Source organism: Salvelinus fontinalis, chromosome 2 (genome assembly GCF_029448725.1).
Source record: "Salvelinus fontinalis isolate EN_2023a chromosome 2, ASM2944872v1, whole genome shotgun sequence".
Taxonomy (NCBI): domain Eukaryota; kingdom Metazoa; phylum Chordata; class Actinopteri; order Salmoniformes; family Salmonidae; genus Salvelinus; species Salvelinus fontinalis.
This window is the reverse complement of record NC_074666.1, coordinates 56985662-57008363: the sequence shown is the minus strand read 5'-3', so window position 1 is coordinate 57008363 and position 22702 is coordinate 56985662. Positions and strand designations below refer to the sequence as shown.

The window sequence follows — 22702 nt, the reverse complement described above, 5'->3', positions numbered from 1 at the left end:
TATAATGTGTTCTCTTGCCTCATATGAGACACAATTACACAGTTATACATAGATTATATTAGTGAGTCACCACCTGACGAATTTGAAGTGACTGATAAGTGTTAAATGCAATGCATTGAGTGTTGTCCAGGCAACATGTTTGAAGGATAGGGATAGAACTAGAACCAAAGACAAAAGGTCCAAAATCAATATAGGCCTACTGTACATTTTTTAACATCTCTGCTTGAACCTCGCTGATGCTTGAAATACAATACAATATCGCCCCTTGTGGAAAAGGTTCACAGAAGGTTTATTTTTTGCCTGCTACGTTAGGTTAAGGTTAGACAAAGGGAGCCAATTACAAAAGTGTTTCCAGGGTTTCCTTTGAATGACGTGGATATTGACAACTCAACTACAACTTTATAGTTCGCTGGCCTATCAAGTGTAATTGGCTTTCAAGTGGGCGGGCTCTAGTGCTATCACAGGGAGAGGACGGGACACTGGCTGTAGAAGCAAAGCGGAAAGAAAATGGCGGCCGTGGCTGCGGAGCCAGGAGCTGTTGCGGTATTAACAACAACAGCGGGGGACTGTGGTGAGCTCGAACCGGTGCCAGCTGTGCCGGGGGCCAAACTCGACTCCGATGCAACGCAGCAGTACGCGCCAGTAATAGACCTTGTTCACCAACTCAAGGATGGGGATGCAGTTCAGGAATGCAGCCAGGTCCAAATGGAGCTAGTGAGCAGGCCAGACCAAGAAGCCGCGGGAAAAGTCCTCGCTGCTTGTGCAGAGGATGAACACATCGATACAGGATGTCTCATGGTCGGCGTAGAAAATACCGATAACCATTCTCGCGAGGGCTATGGTTCGAAATACACAATGTCGAGGGCAGAACGTTTGAAACAATTTTTTTCGCCTAATGTTGATCCTGCAAACGAGCTCAGTAAGCACGAGCCCTACGCCTGCCATCAGAATAGCTCCATCTCCGATTCACAGCCATCGGTGGTCTTTTTGCATTCGTTCCCTGCGCATCCTGTGACTACGGAGGCTGGGCTGTCGTTGGCAGAACCAGCAGAGCCCATGACCAATTACTATCAAAACACAGAATTAACCCAACCTACTATTATCGAATGTGACTATAGAGCTTTAATCAAACCGTCCCACGAGGCTGAACTGGAGCCCGAATCAGCAGATGATGCTCCTTCTGGTACCGAGTACAAGGCCGAGTCTTCGGAAGATGCCTCTCTTGAACATCCCCAGTCCATAGAACACGTCGACTCTCTGCCAGTTCTAGAGAAGGAGACACTCCTTGGAACACCCATGGAAACTGGATACATTTATGACTTTTTGAGCATCACAAACCAGAACTCTCCGAGTCCCGAGCTTCCTGTAATGGCAGTGGGTCAGGTTCCCTCCTCGGCAGAACTTGGGGACTCGTGCTCACGACAGCGGAGTTTGGAAACGAACTTCCACGAGAGCGAGACGGTATTGAAACCCCCTCACCCCGTGCCCGTTGCTGAAACTGAGGAGGTACAGTCCGAGTCAGTGGACAATCTGATACCTGGTTCCGAAGTTCGAGTATCTCTGGATCACATCATCGACGACGCACTGGTGGTGTCCTTTCGGTTAGGCGAGAAGATCTTCTCTGGGGTTCTGATGGACCTCTCTAAAAGGTATAGTATAATCCTTCTCGGAAATGTCTCTTATGTTTTAGTTTTAATATCACATTTGTTTTTCTATGTAACTTCCTAAGACGTTTCTGTCCATTAGTTTACTTCTGGAAACACACCACATAGTTTTGTTTACTACTGACATCCACTGCGCATTATGCACATACAAAATTACACAACAATTCACACCTGAAAGATGTGGTGTGTCCTCATTCCGACTTGTCAGCTGTCAGTAAAGGACCATGTGCTTTGCAAACCCCTGCCTCCTGACCTAAACGGATAGTTTTCTACATTTGCCAGGGGTCAAGCTACCATGGGGATCTCTAGTTTGACAACATATCACAAAAATACAGAGGAACTGCTCTTATCCCCAATTAGGTGGGCAGTGCTTTCGGTTTGTCATTTCAGTTTACAAAACTAAACTTGATGTTTCTATTTACAAAGTCTGGGTATAAATCAAATCAAATTTTATTTGTCACATACACATGGTTAGCCGATGTTAATGCGAGTGTAGCGAAATGCTTGTGCTTCTAGTTTCGACAATGCAGTAATAACCAACGAGTAATCTAACCTAACAATTTCACAACTACCTGATACACACAAGTGTAAAGGGATGAAGAATATGTACATAAAAATATATGAATGGGTGATGGTACAGAACGGCATAGGCAAGATGCAGTAGATGGTATAGAGTACAGTATATACATATGAGATGAGTAATGTAGGGTATGTAAACATATAAAAGTGGCATTGTTTAAAGTGGCTAGTGATATCAGAGGTCAGCTGGAGAGGATGATCACATGCTCAGTCTGTAGTGTAAGGTCATACTTTGGTAGAGTAGTCATGTAGCACTATGCCACTATCACCAACACCCTCTCGGATTCTATCTAATATCCTTCTTGTAATTTGTCACCCGTCTCAACACCTTTCCTCCAACCATCCCTTTATCATCTCAGGTCTATATTTGTGGTCATAATTAAACTTGCTGACATGCCTGGGGACTGTGTTGAATATCTTCATTATGTTTAGCAAAGATGACATCTGCACACACAATCAACACCTTGTTTTGTTTAGTTTCCACTCACAAGCTGCTTACAGCTCGTTGTGTAGTTGCTCTTCAGGACTTCATATAATTTCAAGGTATTCCTTTGGTGTTGTACCATATACGCTATTAATATAGGTTATCAATACATGGTAGAATATGCTATAACTTGGAAGCCACGTTAGTGTAAGTTGCTTTGATAAGAGCCAGTGCAGCAGTGATCCCAAGGACAATGGCCGGTTCATTACAATGACAAGATGGAGGCCACTCAAACCTTACTGCTTCATTTTCTATAGTACTGTAGATAATCAACACCACCCCCTCTCTCCAAACAAAAGACTCAATTTTTAGATCCTCATTGTTGAGTCTAAGGGATCGGTTTATGGCTTTTGTTTTCCAACAGTCCCCTGAGTGCAGGCCTTGTGCCTGTGATTTGCCAGTGTGTTCCATAGCATAGGTGATATGGAGTCATTGTTTTTCCTATTGGATGTGTTCTCAAGATGAGAGATGAGTTGCTGTCTTCGGTTCAGACTAACTCGCCACTAGACATCGACCTGGTCCTAAAATATCTACTCTACCCGTCCCCTACTTAGGTGTATGCATCTGGAAAGATGGGTGTTAGGATAGATGGGTGGAATTTCCACCATATTGTTGCTGTCAGAGGAAAAGTTAGAGCTTCTACCATATTGTATACTTATCAAATTATTTCAAATCTATGACATGCCAAGGGGAAGGGGCTAGCTGATGTTTCTGGACCAGGCCAACCTTTTGCCTAGCTGACAGTCACCTGGTGTTGATTAGGAAGGAAAGGATGGTGGTTGTGTGTTAATGAATTGTTGATAAGGAGGCTGCTGTGAGAAGCTGTGACGCAAAGGAAAGACAGTGGTGAGGAAAGGCATGTTCCCCTCTTTCTCTTGGCTGTTTCATTCATTGTGATCAGAGTGAGACACTCGCTAATCCTTAACTCTCCAGTGCAATTTTACAGTTGGTTTTGGCTGTCAGAGGAATCTGCATCTTTCTACGGTTTCAAGGATGTTGATAAGTAGCAATGGAGGGGCTCATGGCCATATTAATGCAGGTATAGATGTAGGCTACTTGCTTATGCGCATTTCCATCGAAAAGAACCCATGAGCACCAAATCTAATTTTATTTGTTACATACACATGGTTAGCAGATGTTAATGCGAGTGTAGCGAAATGCTTGTGCTTCTAGTTCCGACAATGCAGTAATAACCAACGAGTAATCTAACCTAACAATTTCACAACAACTACCTTATACACACAAGTGTAAAGGGATGAAGAATATGTACATAAAAATATATGAATGAGTGATGGTACAGAACGGCATAGGCAAGATGCAGTAGATGGTATAGAGTACAGTATATACATATGAGATGAGTAATGTAGGGTATGTAAACATTATATTATGTGGCATTGTTTAAAGTGGCTAGTGATACATTTTTTACATACATTTTTCCATTATTAAAGTGGCTGGAGTTGAGTCAGTATGTTGGCAGCAGCCACTCAATGTTAGTGGTGGCTGTTTAACAGTCTGATGGCCTTGAGATAGAAGCTGTTTTTCAGTCTCGGTCCCTGCTTTGATGCACCTGTACTGACCTCGCCTTCTGGATGATAGCGGGGTGAACAGGCAGTGGCTCGGGTGGTTGTTGTCCTTGATTATCTTTATGGCCTTCCTGTGACATCGGGTGGTGTAGGTGTCCTGGAGGACAGGTAGTTTGCCCCAGGTGATGCGTTGTACAGACCTCACTACCCTCTGGAGAGCCTTACGGTTGTGGGCAGAGCAGTTGCCGTACCAGGCTGTGATACAGCCCGACAGGATGCTCTTGATTGTGCACCTGTAAAAGTTTGTGAGTGCTTTTGGTGACAAGCCGGATTTCTTCAGCCTCCTGAGGTTGAAGAGGCGCTGCTGCGCCTTCTTCACCACGCTGTCTGTGTGGGTGGACCAATTCAGTTTGTCCATGATGTGTACGCCAAGGAACTTAACTTACTACCCTCTCCACTACTGTCCCGTCGATGTGGATAGGGGGGTGCTCCCCCTGTTTTCTGAAGTCCACGATCATCTCCTTTGTTTTGTTGACGTTGAGTGTGAGGTTATTTTCCTGACACCACACTCCGAGGGCCCTCACTTCCTCCCTTTAGGCCGTCTCGTCGTTGTTGGTAATCAAGCCTACCACTGTAGTGTCGTCTGCAAACTTGATGATTGAGTTGGAGGCGTGCATGATCACGCAGTCGTGGGTGAACAGGGAGTACAGGAGAGGGCTCAGAACGCACCCTTGTGGGGCCCCACTGTTGAGGATCAGCGGGATGGAGATGTTGTTACCCTCACCACCTGGGGGCGGCCCGTCAGGAAGTCCAGTACCCAGTTGCACAGGGCGGGGTCGAGACCCGGGGTCTCGAGCTTGATGAAGAGTTTGGAGGGTACTATGGTGTTACAAGCTGAGCTGTAGTCGATGAACAGCATTCTCACATAGGTATTCCTCTTGTCCAGATGGGTTAGGGCAGTGTGCAGTGTGGTTGCAATTGTGTCGTCTTTGGACCTATTGGGTCGGTAAGCAAATTGGAGTGAGTCTAGGGTGTCAGGTAGGGTGGAGGTGATATGGTCCTTGACTAGTCTCTCAAAGCACTTCATGATGACGGAAGTGAGTGCTACGGGGCGGTAGTCGTTTAGCTCAGTTACCTTAGCTTTCTTGAGAACAAGAACAATGGTGGCCCTCTTGAAGCATGTGGGAACAGAAGACTGGGATAAGGATTGATTGAATATGTTCGTAAACACACCAGCCAGCTGGTCTGTGCATGCGCTGAGGACGCGGCTGGGGATGCCATCTGGGCCTGCAGCCCTGCGAGGGTTAACACGTTTAAATGTTTTACTCACGTCAGCTGCAGTGAAGGAGAGTCCACAGGTTTTGGTAGCGGGCTGTGTCAGTGGCACTGTATTGTCCTCAAAGCGAGCAAAGACGTTGTTTAGTTTGTCCGGGAGCAAGACATCCTGGTCCGCGACGGGGCTGGTTTTCTTTTTGTAATCTGTGATTGACTGTAGACCCTGCCACACACCTCTTGTGTCTGAGCCGTTGAATTGCGACTCTACTTTGTCTCTATACTGACGCTTAGCTTGTTTGATTGCCTTGCGGAGAGAATAGCTACACTGTTTGTATTCGGTCATGTTTTCCGGTCACCTTGCCCTGGTTAAAAGCAGTGGTTCGCGCTTTCAGTTTCGCGCAAATGCTGCCATCAATCCACGGTTTCTGGTTTAGGAATGTTTTAATAGGTGCTGTGGGTATCGCCGATGCACTTGCTAAGGAACTCGCTTACCGAATCAGCGTATTCGTCAATGTTGTTGTTTGACACAGTGCTGAACATATCCCAATCCACGTGATCAAAGCAATTTTGAAGCGTGGAATCAGATTGGTCGGACCAGCGTTGAACAGACCTGAGCGCGGGAGCTTCCTGTTTTAGTCTCTGTCTATAGGCTGGGAGCAACAAAATGGAGCCGTGGTCAGCTTTTCCAAAAGGAGGGCGGGGGAGGGCCTTATATGCGTCGTGGAAGTTATAACTTCCAATGATCTAGGGTTTTAGCAGCCCTGGTAGCACAATCGATATACTGATAGAATTTAGGGAGTCTTGTTTTCAGATTAGCCTTGTTAAAATCCCCAGCTACAATGAATGCAGCCTCAGGATATGTTGTTTCCAGTTTACATAGAGTCAAATAAAGTTAGTTCAGGGCCGTCTGTGTCTGCTTGGGGGGGAATATATGCGGCTGTGATTATAATCGAAGAGAATTCTCTTGGTAGATAATGCGGTCGACATTTGATTGTGAGGAATTCTAGATCAGGTGAACAGGACTTGAGTTCCTGTATGTTGTTATGATCACACCACGTCCCGTTAATCATAAGGCATACCCCCCCGCCCCTTTTCTTACCAGAAAGGTGCTTGTTTCTGTCGGCGCGATGCGTGAAGAAACCAGCTGGCTGTACCGACTCCAATAGCGTGTCTCGAGTGAGCCATGTTTCCGTGAAGCAAAGAACGTTACAGTCTCTTATCTCTCTCTGGAATGCTACCCTTGCTCGGATTTCATCAACCTTGTTGTCAAGAGACTGGACATTGGCGAGTAATATGCTCGGGAGCGGTACGCGATGTGCCCGTCTTTGGAGCCTGACCAGAAGACCGCTTCGTCTGCCCCTTTTTACGGCGACGTTGTTTTGGTTCACCGGCTGGGATCCGATCCATTGTCCTGGGTGGTGGGCAAAACAGAGGATCCGCTTCGGGAATGTCGTATTCCTGGTCGTGATGATGGTGAGTTGACGTTGCTCTTCTATCCAGTAGTTCCTCCCAACTGTATGTAATAAAACCTAAGATTACCTAGGGTACCAATGTAAGAAATAACACGTAAAAAAACAAAATACTGCATAGTTTCCTAGGAACGCGAAGCGAGGCGGCCATCTCTGTCGGCCCGAAAAAGTCTTAAGGTAACAAAAATTACATCAAAACAAAATGTTGATATAAAAACCCTCCCAACTAATATCAACACTTGCAAGTTTAAGAAATATTGCCTTGTAATTCCATTACCAAAAATGCACATTTAAGATATTTTGTAATTTCGGATAATGAAAGTTCACAGAGGTAACAAGTAATGGTAAACCTACCAATTAGTATTTTACTAATATTGATTTTGTTTTATGAATTAAGTCATTAAAATTGGTAACGTATTTACCAAAAGATATGTAACGTAATTACGGCAACTGAATTGGCTACGATAGGAAATCATAATAGTCACAAACCACAGTTGGGTCACCTGCTACTCTTCCACTGGCATTATAACGGTTTTCTTTCTCTTTCTGGTGGACAACCCCTCTCCCTTTTTCCTTGCTCTCTGCCCTTCTCTCTTACTCTCCAGTTAATGTCACTTCTCCCAGCTCTTACTGACACCTACCCATGAGCCCCCTGTAACCAGCATCCTAACCTACTAAGCACCGACCAACACCGGATGTCCATGGATGTTGAAAAGTAGTTCAAATTTGGTCAGTCCACCCTGACCTTGATGGTAATGTCCACAGACTGACTGGCCCAATCATAGACATATGTTTCACAAGTTTGGATAGTACAGTGAGTAGAGATCACAATACAACACAGTAGAATACAGTCCAATATAGTATTGTACTCTACTGAACTTTATTGCACTCTACTGAAACCTACTCTGCTCTTTTGTACTGCAATGCTCTGCTGCGCTGTGATGTCCAAACTTGTTAAACATGAGAATCAGGAGTCACGTTAATAGGTCAGGAATCTGCATTTTGAAAATGCAGCCCATCAAAAAATAAATATTTTTAAACCAAATCACCTGCGTTTTATATTGACAGTCAAGTGTTTAGCTTCAAAAGAGTAATCAGGGATGTGCAGCTATAGTTTTCCTTCACATAAAATACATTCGTGCAGTAAATAGCTTCATTTTCATCAGGTGACAAAATAAGTGCAAAACTATTTGGCTAGCAGTCACAAGTAAATGAGCGTACAATGAAAAAGCAAGTCATTTTTTGCAAAAAAACAACGCATGGCCATTTCTAATGTTTATCATAGAAAGAATGTAGCGAGCTACATTTCCGAATGTTTTGCTTGATGTTAATCTTGCATTTTACCATAGAAAAGTAGGCTACACTGAGAAAAGTACCCGAGAAAAGTAGCTACACATCGGTCAGCGCTGTCTGCTGATAGAATGCCCATTCGTGAATTCTCTTCCGAGTGGAGAAGTGCAACTGAAGCACACAATGAGTCTGATGCCGAGCAGAAATTACAATTTGAAGCATTTTAGATCAGCATTTACAAAACGCAGCAAAATAACGTATTGAGAAATAGGCCTATCTTTTTTAGTGCGACCCCTGAGAATAACATTCATATCCATAATTATGCAATTCTGGGTATTACAGATCAGGGACCAATGATGTAATTCCTTTACCAGGTATAAATCCACTTCACTTACAGACATCTTTGAAACGGGTTTGCATAAAATCCTGATTTGATCTAAATTCCGTTACCAAAGTTTGCATCTGCATCTATCTACTAAATTAGTTTTAGTTAAGTAGTCAAGTAGTCCTTGTGCATAGACTTATGGTTTCATTAAACTTTGAAATCAATGGTTTTTGTTTGGCATACATTTTAAAGTGGAAAAAACGGAATCAAAGCATAATTCCGTTAACGTGGAATTGCCCTTATCTAACTGCCAGAGAAACAATACATTTTGAACCGCACACATCCCCTCCCATTTAAAGAGATTGAAAGTTTGAATGTAGGCAGTAATTGAGTACCCTCCAAAAGGCCGTAGCCTGCCACGTTTTCCAGTTTTACTTTTAGCTCTGGACAGTACAAATACTACGTGGCCTGCGTTTCCAGTTTCCATAATTTTATAAAGCCAGACACTTTTAACAGTTATGCTATTGATTACAGTGCATTCGGGAAAGTATTCAGACCCCTTCACCTTTTCCACATTTTATTACATTGTAGCCTTATTCTAAAACGGATTAAATAAAAACACTCAATCTACACACAATACCCCATAATGACAAAGTAAAAACAGGTTTAGAAATGTGCAAAATAATAAAAAAATACATGCCTTAATTAAATAAGAATTCGGACCGTTTGCTATGAGACTTAATTGAGCTCAGGTGCATCCTGTTTCCATTGATCATCCTTGAGATGTTTCTACAACTTGATTGGTAAATTCAATTGAATGGACATGATTTGGAAAGGCACACACCTGTCTATATAAGGTCCCACAGTTGACAGTGCATGTTAGAGCAAAAACAAAGCCATGAGATCGAAGGAATTGTCCGTAGAGCTCCGAGACAGGATTGTGTCGAGGCACAGATCTGGGGAAGGGTACAAAAAAAATTCTGCAGCATTGAAGGTTCCCAAGAACACAGTGGCCTCCATCATTCTTAAATGGAAGAAATTTGAAATCACCAAGACTCTTCCTAGAGCTGGCCGCCCGGCCAAACTGAGCAATTGGGGGAGAAGGGCCTTGGTCAGGGAGGTGACCAAGAACCCGATGGTCACTGACAGAGCTCCAGAGTTCCTCTGTGTAGATGGGAGGATCTTCCAGAAGGATAACCATCTCTGAAGCACTCCACCAAATCAAGCCTTTATGGTAGAGTGGCAAGACAGAAGCCACTCCTCAGTAAAAGGCACATGACAGCCCGCTTGGAGTTTGCCAAAACGCACCTAAAGTACTCTGACCATGAGAAACAAGATTCTCTGGTCTGATGAAACCAAGATTGAATTATTTGGCCTAAATGCCAAGCATCTCGTCTGGAGGAAACCTGGCAACATCCTGTGGGTGTGGGGATATTTTTCAGCGGCAGCGACTGAGAGACTAGTCAGGATCAAAGGAAAGATGAACGGAGCAAAGTACAGAGAGATCCTTAATAACCTGCTCAGAACCTCAGACTGGGGCGAAGATTCACCTTCCAACAGGACAACGACTCTAAGCCAAGACAAGACAATGCAGGAGTGTCTTCGGGGGATGTCCTTGAGTGGTCCAGCCAGAGTCCGTACTTGACCCCAATCGATCATCTCTGGAGAGACCTGAAAATAGCTGTGCAGCGACTCTCCCCATTCAACCTGACAGAGGTTGAGAGGATCTACAGAGACGAATGGGAGAAACTCCCCAAATACAGGTGTGTCAAGCTTGTAGCGTCATACCAAAGAAGACTCGAGGCTGTAATTGCTGCCAAAGGTGCTTAAACAAAGGACTGAGTAAACGGTTAATTTTCTAAGATAAATTTGCAAATATTTATGAAAATAAGTTTTTGCTTTGCCATTATGGGCTATTGTGTGTAGATTGAGAAAAAAAAAGAAAAAAAAGATTCAATTTTAGAACAAGGCTGTAACATAACATAAAAAAGTGAAAGGGTCTGAATACTTTCCGAATGCACTGCATGTCACGTCCTCTGCATCCATTTTGCTTTCATGTGTTCGGAGTTTGTTATAACCAATTTATTGATACGATTTTGATATGCAATAGGTCAGGCCCCATTGGTCATGTGCATGCAATGCATACATGTGTCACAAAGAAAGTAAGGGTTGCGGGACTAGGGAATGTTTTTCCTAAACAAATGAGATATTTTGGTAACAGAAGTTTTCAGTATGAAATGGCAAATTATGTTGCAGCTTCAGCAACACTTACAGCATGATAAACACATTAAGTTTTGTAGTGGTCGCTGCAGCAGGGTGGAGAGAGAGAGACACCGGGTGCTAGTCATAGTTGCTCACTGTGATTGGTCCAGTAGAGTTGGCATTTGGTCCAGTAGAGTTGGCATTTGGTCCAGTAGAGTTGGCATTTAGTCCAGTAGAGTTGGCATTTAGTCCAGTAGAGTTGGCATTTAGTCCAGTAGAGTTGGCATTTAGTCCAGTAGAGTTGGCATTTAGTCCAGTAGAGTTGGCATTTAGTCCAGTAGAGTTGGCATTTAGTCCAGTAGAGTTGGCATTTGGTCCAGTAGAGTTGGCATTTGGTCCAGTAGAGTTGGCATTTGGTCCAGTAGAGTTGGCATTTGGTCCAGTAGAGTTGGCATTTGGTCCAGTAGAGTTGGCATTTGGTCCAGTAGAGTTGGCATTTGGTCCAGTAGAGTTGGCATTTGGTCCAGTAGAGTTGGCATTTGGTCCAGTAGAGTTGGCATTTGGTCCAGTAGAGTTGGCATTTGGTCCAGTAGGGTTAACATGATAAATCGTGTCCTGTATTTGCGCTTGAAGCACTCACTAATGCAGCATAGGGACACATTTACCCAAGGCCATCTATCTCTGTATAGCTCTGTCATCTCTTTGTAACATGGGGATTATTTTAGGAGGTGCTCTGGTAGGAAACATAGTGTACTGCATATGATATCTCAGCCTAGAAACTAGCTCAACTAGGCCTATGTTGTGGTAGTTGAACCACTTGACCTATAGTATCTGGATAATGTTCAGTAGGGCCAGCAGTTCTAAGATTTTGGTTGAGCTGAAGGTGTATAGGGGTTCTTCTGGGGTAAAAAAAAACATATATATATATATATTCTGCCATTGTATTAGCCACCGCTGAAACTTTTTATAGGCTTATTCAGATTTGTTTATTTTAGGCTAGGCCTGCTTCATGGGAAGTACATGATCATATAGGCTATGTCTGGTTTGCTTTGCATGGCCCACATCTCTACACCTCCTGGAATTTCATTTTGAGGAACACTCAGTCAAATAGAGAAAACAAGACAGGCAGCACAATTCAGATTTTTCTTCACTAATTGGTCTGTTGACCGATCAGATCAGGTCTGACAAATATCTGATGTAAAAAGATCTGTGATTGGTCAAAAGACCAATTAGTGTAAAAAAATATAATAATATCTGAATTGGTCTTCCTGTATCAACGCAGTCCAATAGATGTTGAAATGTGTGGCAGTTTCAACCCAAGAGTCATTTCTGATCCCAAATTCATAAGGTAGGGTTTAACAAACACAGTCATGGAGTTTCTGCTGCCACCTCCACGTGTATCTGCCTTATTAAGACATTAGTGAATAAAGCTGGAGGGTGAGCATTAATATTGTAAATAAGGATCGTTTTTTCCCTTTGTTTGTAGAGCCTTGTGCACTCTCGTTAGCTATGGTGATGTTGTGTTTTAGGCTGTGGGAGCTCCTTTGATCTTTTGCAACACTAATTTAATATTTCCTCTTTGAATGTTCAGGATTTAATTGATTTAGATTGATTTCCTAAATGTACAATGTAAGCCTAAATGAGAAACATCTTGAATTAGCATGAAATCTTTGACGAATACAAGACAAAAAAACAAGTTTAGAGTTTTTATAGTTATCTACAGTTTCTAAATCCTCTAAATTCTCTCTTCTCAGGTTTGGACCCTATGGAATTCCAATCACTGTGTTCCCAAAGAGAGAATACAAGGATAAACCTGAATCTATGCAGCTAAAGACAGAAACATTCCAGCCAGAGAAGGTGGAAAAGCCAGTCCAGGAAAACCCTGACAGCCAAGTTATCGCAATCCCCGAACCAAACCCTGACCCCCAGCCTAAGCCTAACCCATGGACTTCAAAACCTCCGCCACTGTTTCAGGAGGGAGCCCCTTACCCTCCGCCATTGTTCATCAGGGACACCTACAACCAGTCGTTACCTCAGCCGCCCCCCCGCAAGATCAAGCGGCCCAAGCGCAGGCTGTATCGCGAGGAGCCCACCTCTATCATGAACGCCATCAAGTTGCGGCCCCGCCAGGTGCTCTGTGACAAGTGCAAGGGGACTGTCATGACCGTGGACAAGAGGGAGCCACGTAGAGGCCCTGTGTCGGACTCTAGGGGCGAGGACGCCAAGCGGAGACGCAACGACAGTGCAGCTACTGTCAGCAAGCGGCCGCGTAATGAACCTCGCTCTGAGGAGAAGCGCCATGCTGCTGAGGTGTCCAAACGGCAGGCCTCAGGGATTCGAGTCTCCTCTTCCTCTTCTCTGGGCCAGGTGAAGGGCGGAGCTGGAGGGAACAGGGTTCTGAGGACAACATCCACCACAACAACATCACCGGTCAACAGCAGCTCCAGAGTCCAGCTCAATGCCAAGAAAGTGCTGCAGAGCAAAAATGTTGATCACTCCAAGGCACGGGAGGTGCTGAAACTGGCCAAGGCGCAGAAGAGGCAGAGAGAGGCTACAGTGGTCACCGGTAGCAGTGGCAACGCCAAGACGATGACGAGGGCCGCTGCCCTGCAGGAGGCCCACGCCCACCAGAAGGTCCACTTCACCCGGCGGCTGCAGCAGATCAGCGGGGTGGGACCAAGCAACGCCACCCCTCTCCCACCCAGGATGCGCATCAAGCCCCAAAGGTACCGTAATGAAGAGAATGACTCTTCTACATGTAAGCCGCCTTGCCTCGAGAAAGTGCTGGGAAGTGGCAGTTTGTCCCCTCCAAAGCTAGGCGCGCCCCGCTGCACCTCCACGCGCTCCTCCTCCTCCTCCTGCTCCACAGGCGAGGCCACTGCTGCTGAAAACCAGGGTCCAGATAAAGGGCCAGAACCTGAGCTCAGTCCTCAGACCCAATCCCAGCCCCAAGTGGAACCCCTCACAGCCACGGAGCACAGTGACCCCAAGGTGGAGCCAGAGGAGCAGGGGGGGCGGGAGGAGAGGCGGGAGACGCGCGGCAGCAAGACTGGCAACCTTGTGGTGTACATGACCCTTAACCCCAGCCAGCCTGACTCTTCTAATACCTCCATGTGCAGCATTGATAGTGCAGATGACTTAAAGTCTTCAAACTCAGAGTGTAGCTCCACCGAGACCTTTGACTTTCCCCCTCCCGGTGATTTGCACTCGCCCCCCGCCCCCGGCACGTCCTCAGCAGTCACTGACACCTCGCCTGCACCTACGGAGGAGAAAACCCCTCGTAAATCTCAGAAAGTGTTTTCCAAAAATGTGTCTAAGTGTGTCTCTCTGGACGGCAGAAGCATTTGCGTAGGGGACATCGTTTGGGCCAAAATATATGGTTTTCCTTGGTGGCCAGCCCGCGTCTTAGGCATCCAGATCAGCCGCAAAGATAATGGGCTCTTAGTCAGGCAGGAGGCCCGTGTCGCCTGGTTCGGTTCACCCACCACCTCCTTCCTGGCACTTGCACAGGTCGCCCCCTTTCTAGAAAGCTTCCAGTCACGCTTCGACAAGAAGAGAAAGGGCTTGTACCGTAAAGCCATCACAGAGGCAGCCAAGGCTGCCAAGCAGCTCACTCCTGAGGTTCGCGCCTTGCTTACGCAATTCGAGACGTGAGGTGGTGTGCTTTGGGGAAAAGGAAAGGTAGGCTAACATGCCCCCCCCCCCCCCCCCCCCCCTTTCCCCTCCCCTGCTAGCCACCTACCATGTCCCTTCACCTTCCTGGGAGAAAGAAACAAAATATTTCAGGCCAGACAAGCAGGACTCCTCTTTTTTTTTTTTTCTATGGTCAAAAAGGGACTGAATGGGTTGGAGTTATACACATTACTGCATACATAAAAATGGCAATGTGTTTTTATTTTATCATCCTTTCACTTATTTATCCAAACTGGTGGAAATCTGGTCATTTTATTTTTAACTTTTCTTTACAGAATGGTTGGTGATTGAAATATTCTCCTTATCTTGAGGCCTTTAAGTTTCACTCTGTGCAAAGAAGCTTATGTTCTGTTCTAACACCATGGTTCATAGGTCTGCTTGATTGGCTGCCAATTGTCAAAATCTTAAGAGATAAAATGTGTATTTCTTTCAGTCTATGCAACAAACGGTTCAGTTTCAGATACTGTGAACGGAAAGTTACAGGATCTAAGCAGCAGTAAATATGATGTATCTGTGCTGGTGGAAGACAAGTACTGTAGCTGTGATGCGACGAGGAAGTGGACCCTGGTGGATTTGAAGAGCTAGCAGTCATAGGGGCTTAGGTACCTGCTGTATCTCAGACACAGTCAGAGCTGACTGGCTGTGGGAGCTGGCTGCCGGGCCGGTAAGCTCTTGATCACCGTGTGGCACACTGCCAGCCAGGGCTTTCCAGACAGTTGAGCTGAGCTTGTGAGGATGTGCCTGTAAGCCAAAGTCACCTCAAGTGCCGGTGAGAGGAGGATGGTGCCCTGTTTCTAATCCTCTCTGAAAACAGAGATGGTTGCAGGGCAGTAGATACAGTACTGAGAGCGTGCCCGCTCAACCGGGCAGTGGGCACATCCACCCCCCTCATACCTGTCCAGTGCTACATCATTTGGTCCCCTTGGGCCACCTCACCTCTCCCCCTTTCTCTCTCCTCATCTGACTCTGTCCTGTCTGTAGTCTCTATACCTTATGCTCCTCAGTTAACCAAGACTGTTTTATTACTCTCTGGACTTCCTATCTAGCTCCTTGATTTTGCATGCTGTTATACATAGAATGATGCCCAATTTTGTTTTAAAATCACTGATTTGAATTGTCTGCATCGGGACATTTTAAACAATGATGTTAGTTGATGGAGCGATGGCTTACTATGAGAATGATAGAATCAACTAGCATTGACAGGGGGAAGCCATTTGAGTTACTCCTCCCATATACGTGTGGTATGGCACGTTACAGGGATGAACTATTTTTGCTCAGTTATTTTGTAAAACTTTTACTATGGGTTTGCCATGTCTTGTTGACTTGTACTAAGTAGTTCAGTGGTTTCTCAGTGTTCAGCTGTTACTCGACCCTATTTGAGTTGGCATGTGTTTGACTTTATTTGGTGCTTCTGAACTCGGATCTTCTATCACTTCACTGCTTGGCTGATCTCATACGACTGCAAATCTTGATTTGATATATTATGTACAGTACAATATGTATCAAATTATTTTTAGTGGATTTTTATGATAAATAATGGAAAAAGGGTTATTTGTTTGGCTGAAGTTGGGGGAGGGTAGTGAGGAAAGGTTACGTCAACTGTTCTGTAATTTATATGGGTTCACTTTAGGTTTGACCATTTCATTACCAATGACAAATTACATTTCCGAAAGATGTTTGTTCATTTACCTACCTACACACCTATCCACTCTGACTAAATATTAAGGGACATACAGTAAGACCAACATCGCCTCACCTTTGCCCTTTTGGCCCGAACAGGTAGAGATCAGAGGCTTATTTCTTGGTAGAGTACACTGACCTGACCATTGTTACAAGCAGAGACAAAGTGTATTATGACGGTTGGCTCTGTTTCTTCTATTTTGGACATCATCTGTTTGCAGATCAGAGAATGCTGTATAGGGGGGAGAAAACTGTTATAAAAAGTAACAGTTGAAGAACAATTGTGTAAATGTTTTCTGATGTTTTTAAAAAGTATTATAAATAAAATGTCAACTTCAAGAATCTTACCTAGTTGTCTTCATTTTAGTGCTCCTACTTCCATTAACACCTACAAATCCAATGCCATTTATAAGGCTTCAGTTTCACCTTGAAACAAGCTGGAATAAAAACATTGGTAATTTGGAATTTGGGATATTTCTATTGTCCCCCTCGTACTAAAATGGGGGCATTTTAAGTTGACAATGACCATGCCTTTTAAATTGTGGCTTGTGGTCTTTATAATAGCTGCCATTAACTGCAAATATTTGTGGGGCTTTTATGAAATAGCAGACCTGTAGAAAACAACTTGCCAGTCAAGCTCCTGTTTACCACTTGAGGCTATTGGTACATTAACAATAATGAGAGGAAAGGGCTGAATGTGGAGAATTTTTGGGGGAGTAAAATCATTCCTTTTATTGAACAGATTTTCTTACCTGCAAACAGATCTAGGACATTGACGTCATATGCTAATAGAAGCCATTGTTCAATGGCTGTCAGTCAGTGTATCTGAAGCAATGCATCTTTGAATGGCATTGTAGAATTTAACCTTTAGGGGGAGTTTGATGGTTCTGCCCTTTAATTGTTTGTAAATGAAATAATACTGAGAAGTAACGTTTTGGTTTGAAATACAAATGAAAAGGCTACTTACCTTCCTAATATTCAGTTGCACCCCCGTTTGCCCTAAGATCAGCCTCAATTTGTCAGGGAATGGACTACAAGGTGTTGAAAGCATTCCACAAGAATGCTGGCCCATGTTGATGCCAATGATTCCCACAGTTGTCAAGTTGGCTGGATATCCTTTGGGTGGTGGACCATTCTTGATACACACAGGGAACTGTTGAGAGTGAAAAACCCAGCACTGTTGCAGTTCTTGATACACACAAACCGGTGCGCCCGGCATCTATCGTACCCCATTCAAAGGCACTTCAATATTTTCTTTCATATTCACCCTCTGAATGGCACAAATCCGTCTTTAACCTGTCTCCTCTCCTTTATCTACAGTGATTTGAAGTGGATTAAACCGGTAACATCAATAAGAGATAATTGCGTTCACCTGGTCAGTCTGGCATGGAAAGAGCAGGTGTTCCTAATGTTTTGTACATTCAGTGTATATATCCATGTTCGGGAGCAGCATACACATAACATTACGTAAATAAAGGAGCCGATCCACACAGCAGCAGCATTTCAAGGTTAACTAAGTTAAATCTCAAAGACATTTGAATAATCAGTAGAGTAAATGCATGGCAGACCAGCAAACTGCTGAAAACGTTATCACAGATTACGGTGACTCATTTGTGATGTCTATCTTGGTTTTACCACTGTCAATCAGGAACTTGCTAGGCATCCGTGCAGTAGAACTCAGCTATAGATCCCTCATTGAGACACACAGGACCCCTCCCAAAATGCCTTAGAGGTGTCCTTGAGCCCAGAAATGGCGCCATTGCAACATGAACAATGCACCGTTAGGTTCATTTCTGATTTCACTCAAGATTACTAGAGGCCCCTCAAAAATGTTGTGTTGTTGGCTAACTAATGTGCACTGACCTACAGCCTTTATTCAATTAACATTTTAGTATTTGTAGGAGTGCATTTCCTGTCATGTAGCGTTGCTGTTTTCAATGTCTCAGTGCTTTGATAAAAAAGCTTTTTTTTAATGGCATGCACTAAACCTATTGAATCTGCTTTGTTGAGGCCAAATACAGAAAGAACATGCCCTCTGATTTGGATGAAAAGGTCCCTGATGTGTTCATGTCTCTCTCTGTCTTCCCTTCCAGTGCTACAACGCTGAAGGGCTGCTGATGGGTCCTTTACACTGCCATTGGTTGAGAGACTGTCGGACGGAAGGACATGTCCAGAATTGGAGACGTCATCGATATAATTATTTTTATTTAAGTATCGGAAGAAGGAACATTTATATATTTATAATGAATTGCAGACCTACTCCACCTCTGGGCCTGTCCATCATGCTGAATACCATTTGATTTCTTTGAGCAGGCGTCCATGTCCACAAGCATGTGACCTTCGTTTGAGTGAGGACATCTGCAGAGTAGACGAGCACTCTGACCATTATAGATATCTATTACATTTGTATTACATACATGTTGACAGGACACAGGATTTTGCAGGGTTTTTAGTATGTTGATCAGTGATCTTGAAATGCAAAGACAAAAAAATTAATAAAAACAATACTATGTAAAACATTTATATTAATGCAATAAAGATTGCATGTGCTATGCTATTACAATGCATTTGCAGAAGGCTGTGCTTTGTGTTGAAGCAGTCTTGAAAAAGAATACTGGTGTCTCAAGCCCCATTTATACCTGGTGCTAACATGCGGTCTGTGTCCTGATCCTGTCCACATTCTGATTGTGCCCACATTTGAAGTGATTGTGATCAGATCTTCCTGACCACCTCAGGAGGTAGTCAGGGACACGTTGTATCTAGATATCTTAGAAGTGTAAACCGATCTGGATTATCAAACCTTTTAAATATTCCCTCTTGACTCAAGGCAATATTTGTTTTATTTATCCCTTTTTCTCCCCAATTTTGTGGTATCCAATTGGTAGGTACAGTCTTGTCCCATCGCTGCAACTCCCGTACGGATTTGAAGAGGCGAATCAGGATCTCTAATGGCACAGCTAGCACTGCGATGCAGTGACTTAGTCCACAGCGGGAGACCCAGCAATATTTGTCTTAATATGCTGAATTATACCTTTGAGAAAGGTGATTGGGAGGATTAGAACCTGTGACCTTCTGGTCCCTTGCCAAATCCATTGCACCATCAGGGGAGATGGTACTAGCCCAGACTTGTCACATATTTAAAGCTGTTCAGTCAGAAAGTTAGTAGATTAGAAATGTGATAAGTTCAAAATGCTGGTTAATAAAGTTAAAAAAATAAGTTGCAACTGGGATTTGAACTGGCAACCTTGCGGGTTGCAACCAATGATATATATATATATATATATACATACACACACAAGATGACTGAGGGGGGTGCTGTTTTGAAGCAACTGTGCCTCCATGTTGGCACTCCCCCACCATTATAAAAAAATATTTTGAAAGCTATAGAACTACAAGTCTTTTTCTTAATGTCTACATTTGTTTTATCCTTTTACAAACACCTTAATGCTTACTTTCAAATGATATGTGAGCTGAACATACATTAAATGTTTAGATTTTTTTTTATTTGTATCATTTTTTTAAAGCACTTATGTCCCCACTACAACAACAAAATACTTAAATCAATGTAATTTTGTCCTTGAAAACAATAATAAGTAATTGAAATACTGTAGATTTAAATTCATTCCTATTGAGGATTGCTTCTTCTGAGTCCCAATATGGCCGACTGGTGGGTTCTAAGCCTCTCATCGACCAATACATAGCATTAGCAATCTAAGGTTTATATACATAATTTGTTGCAACAATTTAACGCCCTCCATCCACCACCTCCAACCTACCTCCCTGAGGGCCTTTTGTTGTTGTTGCTCTCACCTGTAACTCCAACCACTGACATTCTAAGCTTTGCCCACTGAGCATTAGGCCTAGATTAAAACAGATCAAGCGCTAACCAGCGATAGCCGACACCCGCATAGCTGATGTTTTGGCGGTGTTGGAGGTGTAACTGCGTTGGAGCTGTCAAATCGGTGAGCAGCTGCTCTTAATTGTTGTCACGAAACCACACCCGTTCCGCTCGCATTAGAAGTTCAGAACGAGAAACTTGGCTATTTACAGTGCATTCGGAAAGTATTCAGACCACATTTTGTTATGTTACATCCTTATTCTAAAATGGATTAAATAAAAATACATCTCAATCTACACACAATACCCCATGATGACAAAGCAAAAACAGGTTTTTAGATATTTTAGCACATTTATTTACATAAGTATTCAGACCCTTTGCTACGAGACTCGAAATTGAGCTCAGATGCATCCTGTTTCCATTGATCATCCTTGAGATGTTTCTACAACTTGATTGAAGTCCACCTGTGGTAAATTCAATTGATTGGACATGATTTGTAAAGGCACACACTTGTCTGTATAATGTCCCACAGTTGACAGTGCATGTCAGAGCAAAAACCAAGCCATGAGGTCCTAGGAAATAAGCTGAGACAGGATTGTGTCGAGGCACAGATCTGGGGAAGGATACTAAAAAATGTCTGCACCATTGAAGGGCCCAAAGAATTACGTGGCCTCCATCATTCTTAAATGGAAGTTTGGAACCACCGAGACTCTTCCTAGAACGGTCCGCCTGGGCCACACTGAGCAATTGGGTTTGAAGGGCCTTGGTCAGGGAGCTGACCAAGAACCCGATGGCCACTCTGAAAGAGCTACAGAGTTCCTCTGTGGAGGTAGGAGAACCTTCCAGAAGGACCACTATCTGTGCAGCACTCCACCAATCAGGCCTTTATGGTAGAGTGGCCAGACGGAGGCCACTCCAAGTGGGCTGTCATGTGCCTTTTACTGAGGTGTTTGCCAAAAGGCACCTAAAGGACTCTCAGACCATGAGAAACAAGATTCTTTGGTCTGATGAAACTCCCGATCGAACATCTCTGGAGACCTGAAAACAGATGTGCAGCGACATTCCCCATCCATCCCGACAGAGCTTGGGAGGATCTGTAGAGAATGGGAGAAACTCACCAAATACAGGTGTGCCAAGCTTGTAGCGTCATAGCCAAGAAGACTCAAGGATGTAATTGCTGACAAAGGTGCTTCAACAAAGTACTGAGTAAAGGGTCTGAATACTTAAGTAAATGTGATAGCAAACATTTCTAAAGACCTGTTTTTACTTTGTCATTATGGTGTAGTGTGTGAAGATTGATGAGAACAATTTTAGAATAAGGCTGTAACGGCACAAAACGTGGAAAAAGTCAAGAGGTCAGAATACTTTCCAATTCCACTGTAGAAATGACACTCAAATTGAAAATCATTAAACAAAATAATGAGGATTTCTATCAGCCTAATCAAGGTGTAGATTACATCTCACAGTCGTGTTAGAATTTGTAAACGAGGCTGCATGGGATTTCTCTTAATGTGACTCCATAGCCAATGTCCACTTTAAGTATAATGCTGGGAGCTGCTTGTGGATTTAACTCAGTTCCACCTCTGACACGTCAAAAGATCAGCTATGTGGATGTGGGAGAATCACCATCAGTTATTTTGATCGTCTACACCGGTCAAAAAATGTGGGCCCAATCAGAATGTGGACTACATCAGCACCAGGTGTAAACGGGGCTTCAGGCTGCCCCAACCTTATACCAGCTCCTGTTATCCCACAGTAAGCTACTCGCTGAGCTACAAGCAGCCTTAAAGAACAGGAGTTAGCTGAACAACTTCAAATGTCTAGACTGTTCCTGGGGAGATGCAGTACTTAAAGTGTGTAATCTACAACTGACTGGCAGATACAGAAAATCAAAGATATCACGCTCCCCCACTTAGTGTCCTGTAGGGCTCCATTCAATCAGTTTCGCTGAAGCGTAAGAAATGTAAAGGTAATTTCCTTATGAGCCGACATATGCAGCGTTTAACACGAATTCAGTCTCCACTAACGCGGGAACATTGCCTTTAAATTTCAATCACACTAACGCTGAAGCCCAACTCATCCAGCACATAGATTTTTTGATGACACGACATTTTATGTGCAAATTTAAGCGTACATGTCATTTTCCTTGCCAGATGTCCCTCTTCAGTCACTCTCTAGGGTTAAAACCACAATCTTCCTCCCTGACTTTCCTCCTCACTTCAAGACAAGCAGAGCCAGTTGACTGGACCGATTGTGAGGTCACAGGCTGGATTGGGGATTCCCAAAGGGAAACAAACACATGGTCAAGTTAGTCAAGAGCAGCTGAAGAGAGCCACAGTGACTGAATCAGCCGTGGCTCATCTCTCGCCATCTCGTGTACATGTATGCGTTTTGATACAATCTAATAATGTCTTGACTCAACAGACTGGTGGATGTGGGAAATCCTGTTTTGTAATTACTGTATATCTCCTAAAATCAGTAAATTTGCTTTTTGCCTTTGTACTTGGTGTGTTTTTCTATATTGTACTGTAATTCACCCTTTGACACCAATATGCATATCCTCTGAATATTTAAGCAAATGAAAAAGGCCTACACAGAGTAGTTAATCTTTTCAACACAATTTAACAACTACACTCTGGCCCTGTACACTGAGGTTGTACAACACATTTGACAAAAAGGT

At 43.8% G+C, this 22702-nt stretch overlaps 1 protein-coding gene across 1 annotated transcript; it reads left to right on the top strand.

The window, feature by feature from the left end:
• Positions 1-446: 446 nt before the first annotated feature.
• Positions 447-22524, top strand: pwwp2a (PWWP domain containing 2A). The gene is made up of 3 exons (XM_055879572.1): positions 447-1649; positions 12566-14492; positions 18278-22524. Exons 1-2 carry the CDS (start codon positions 508-510, stop codon positions 14463-14465), a joined length of 3042 nt encoding a protein of 1013 aa, XP_055735547.1. The 5' UTR covers positions 447-507; the 3' UTR covers positions 14466-14492; positions 18278-22524.
• Positions 22525-22702: the final 178 nt, after the last annotated feature.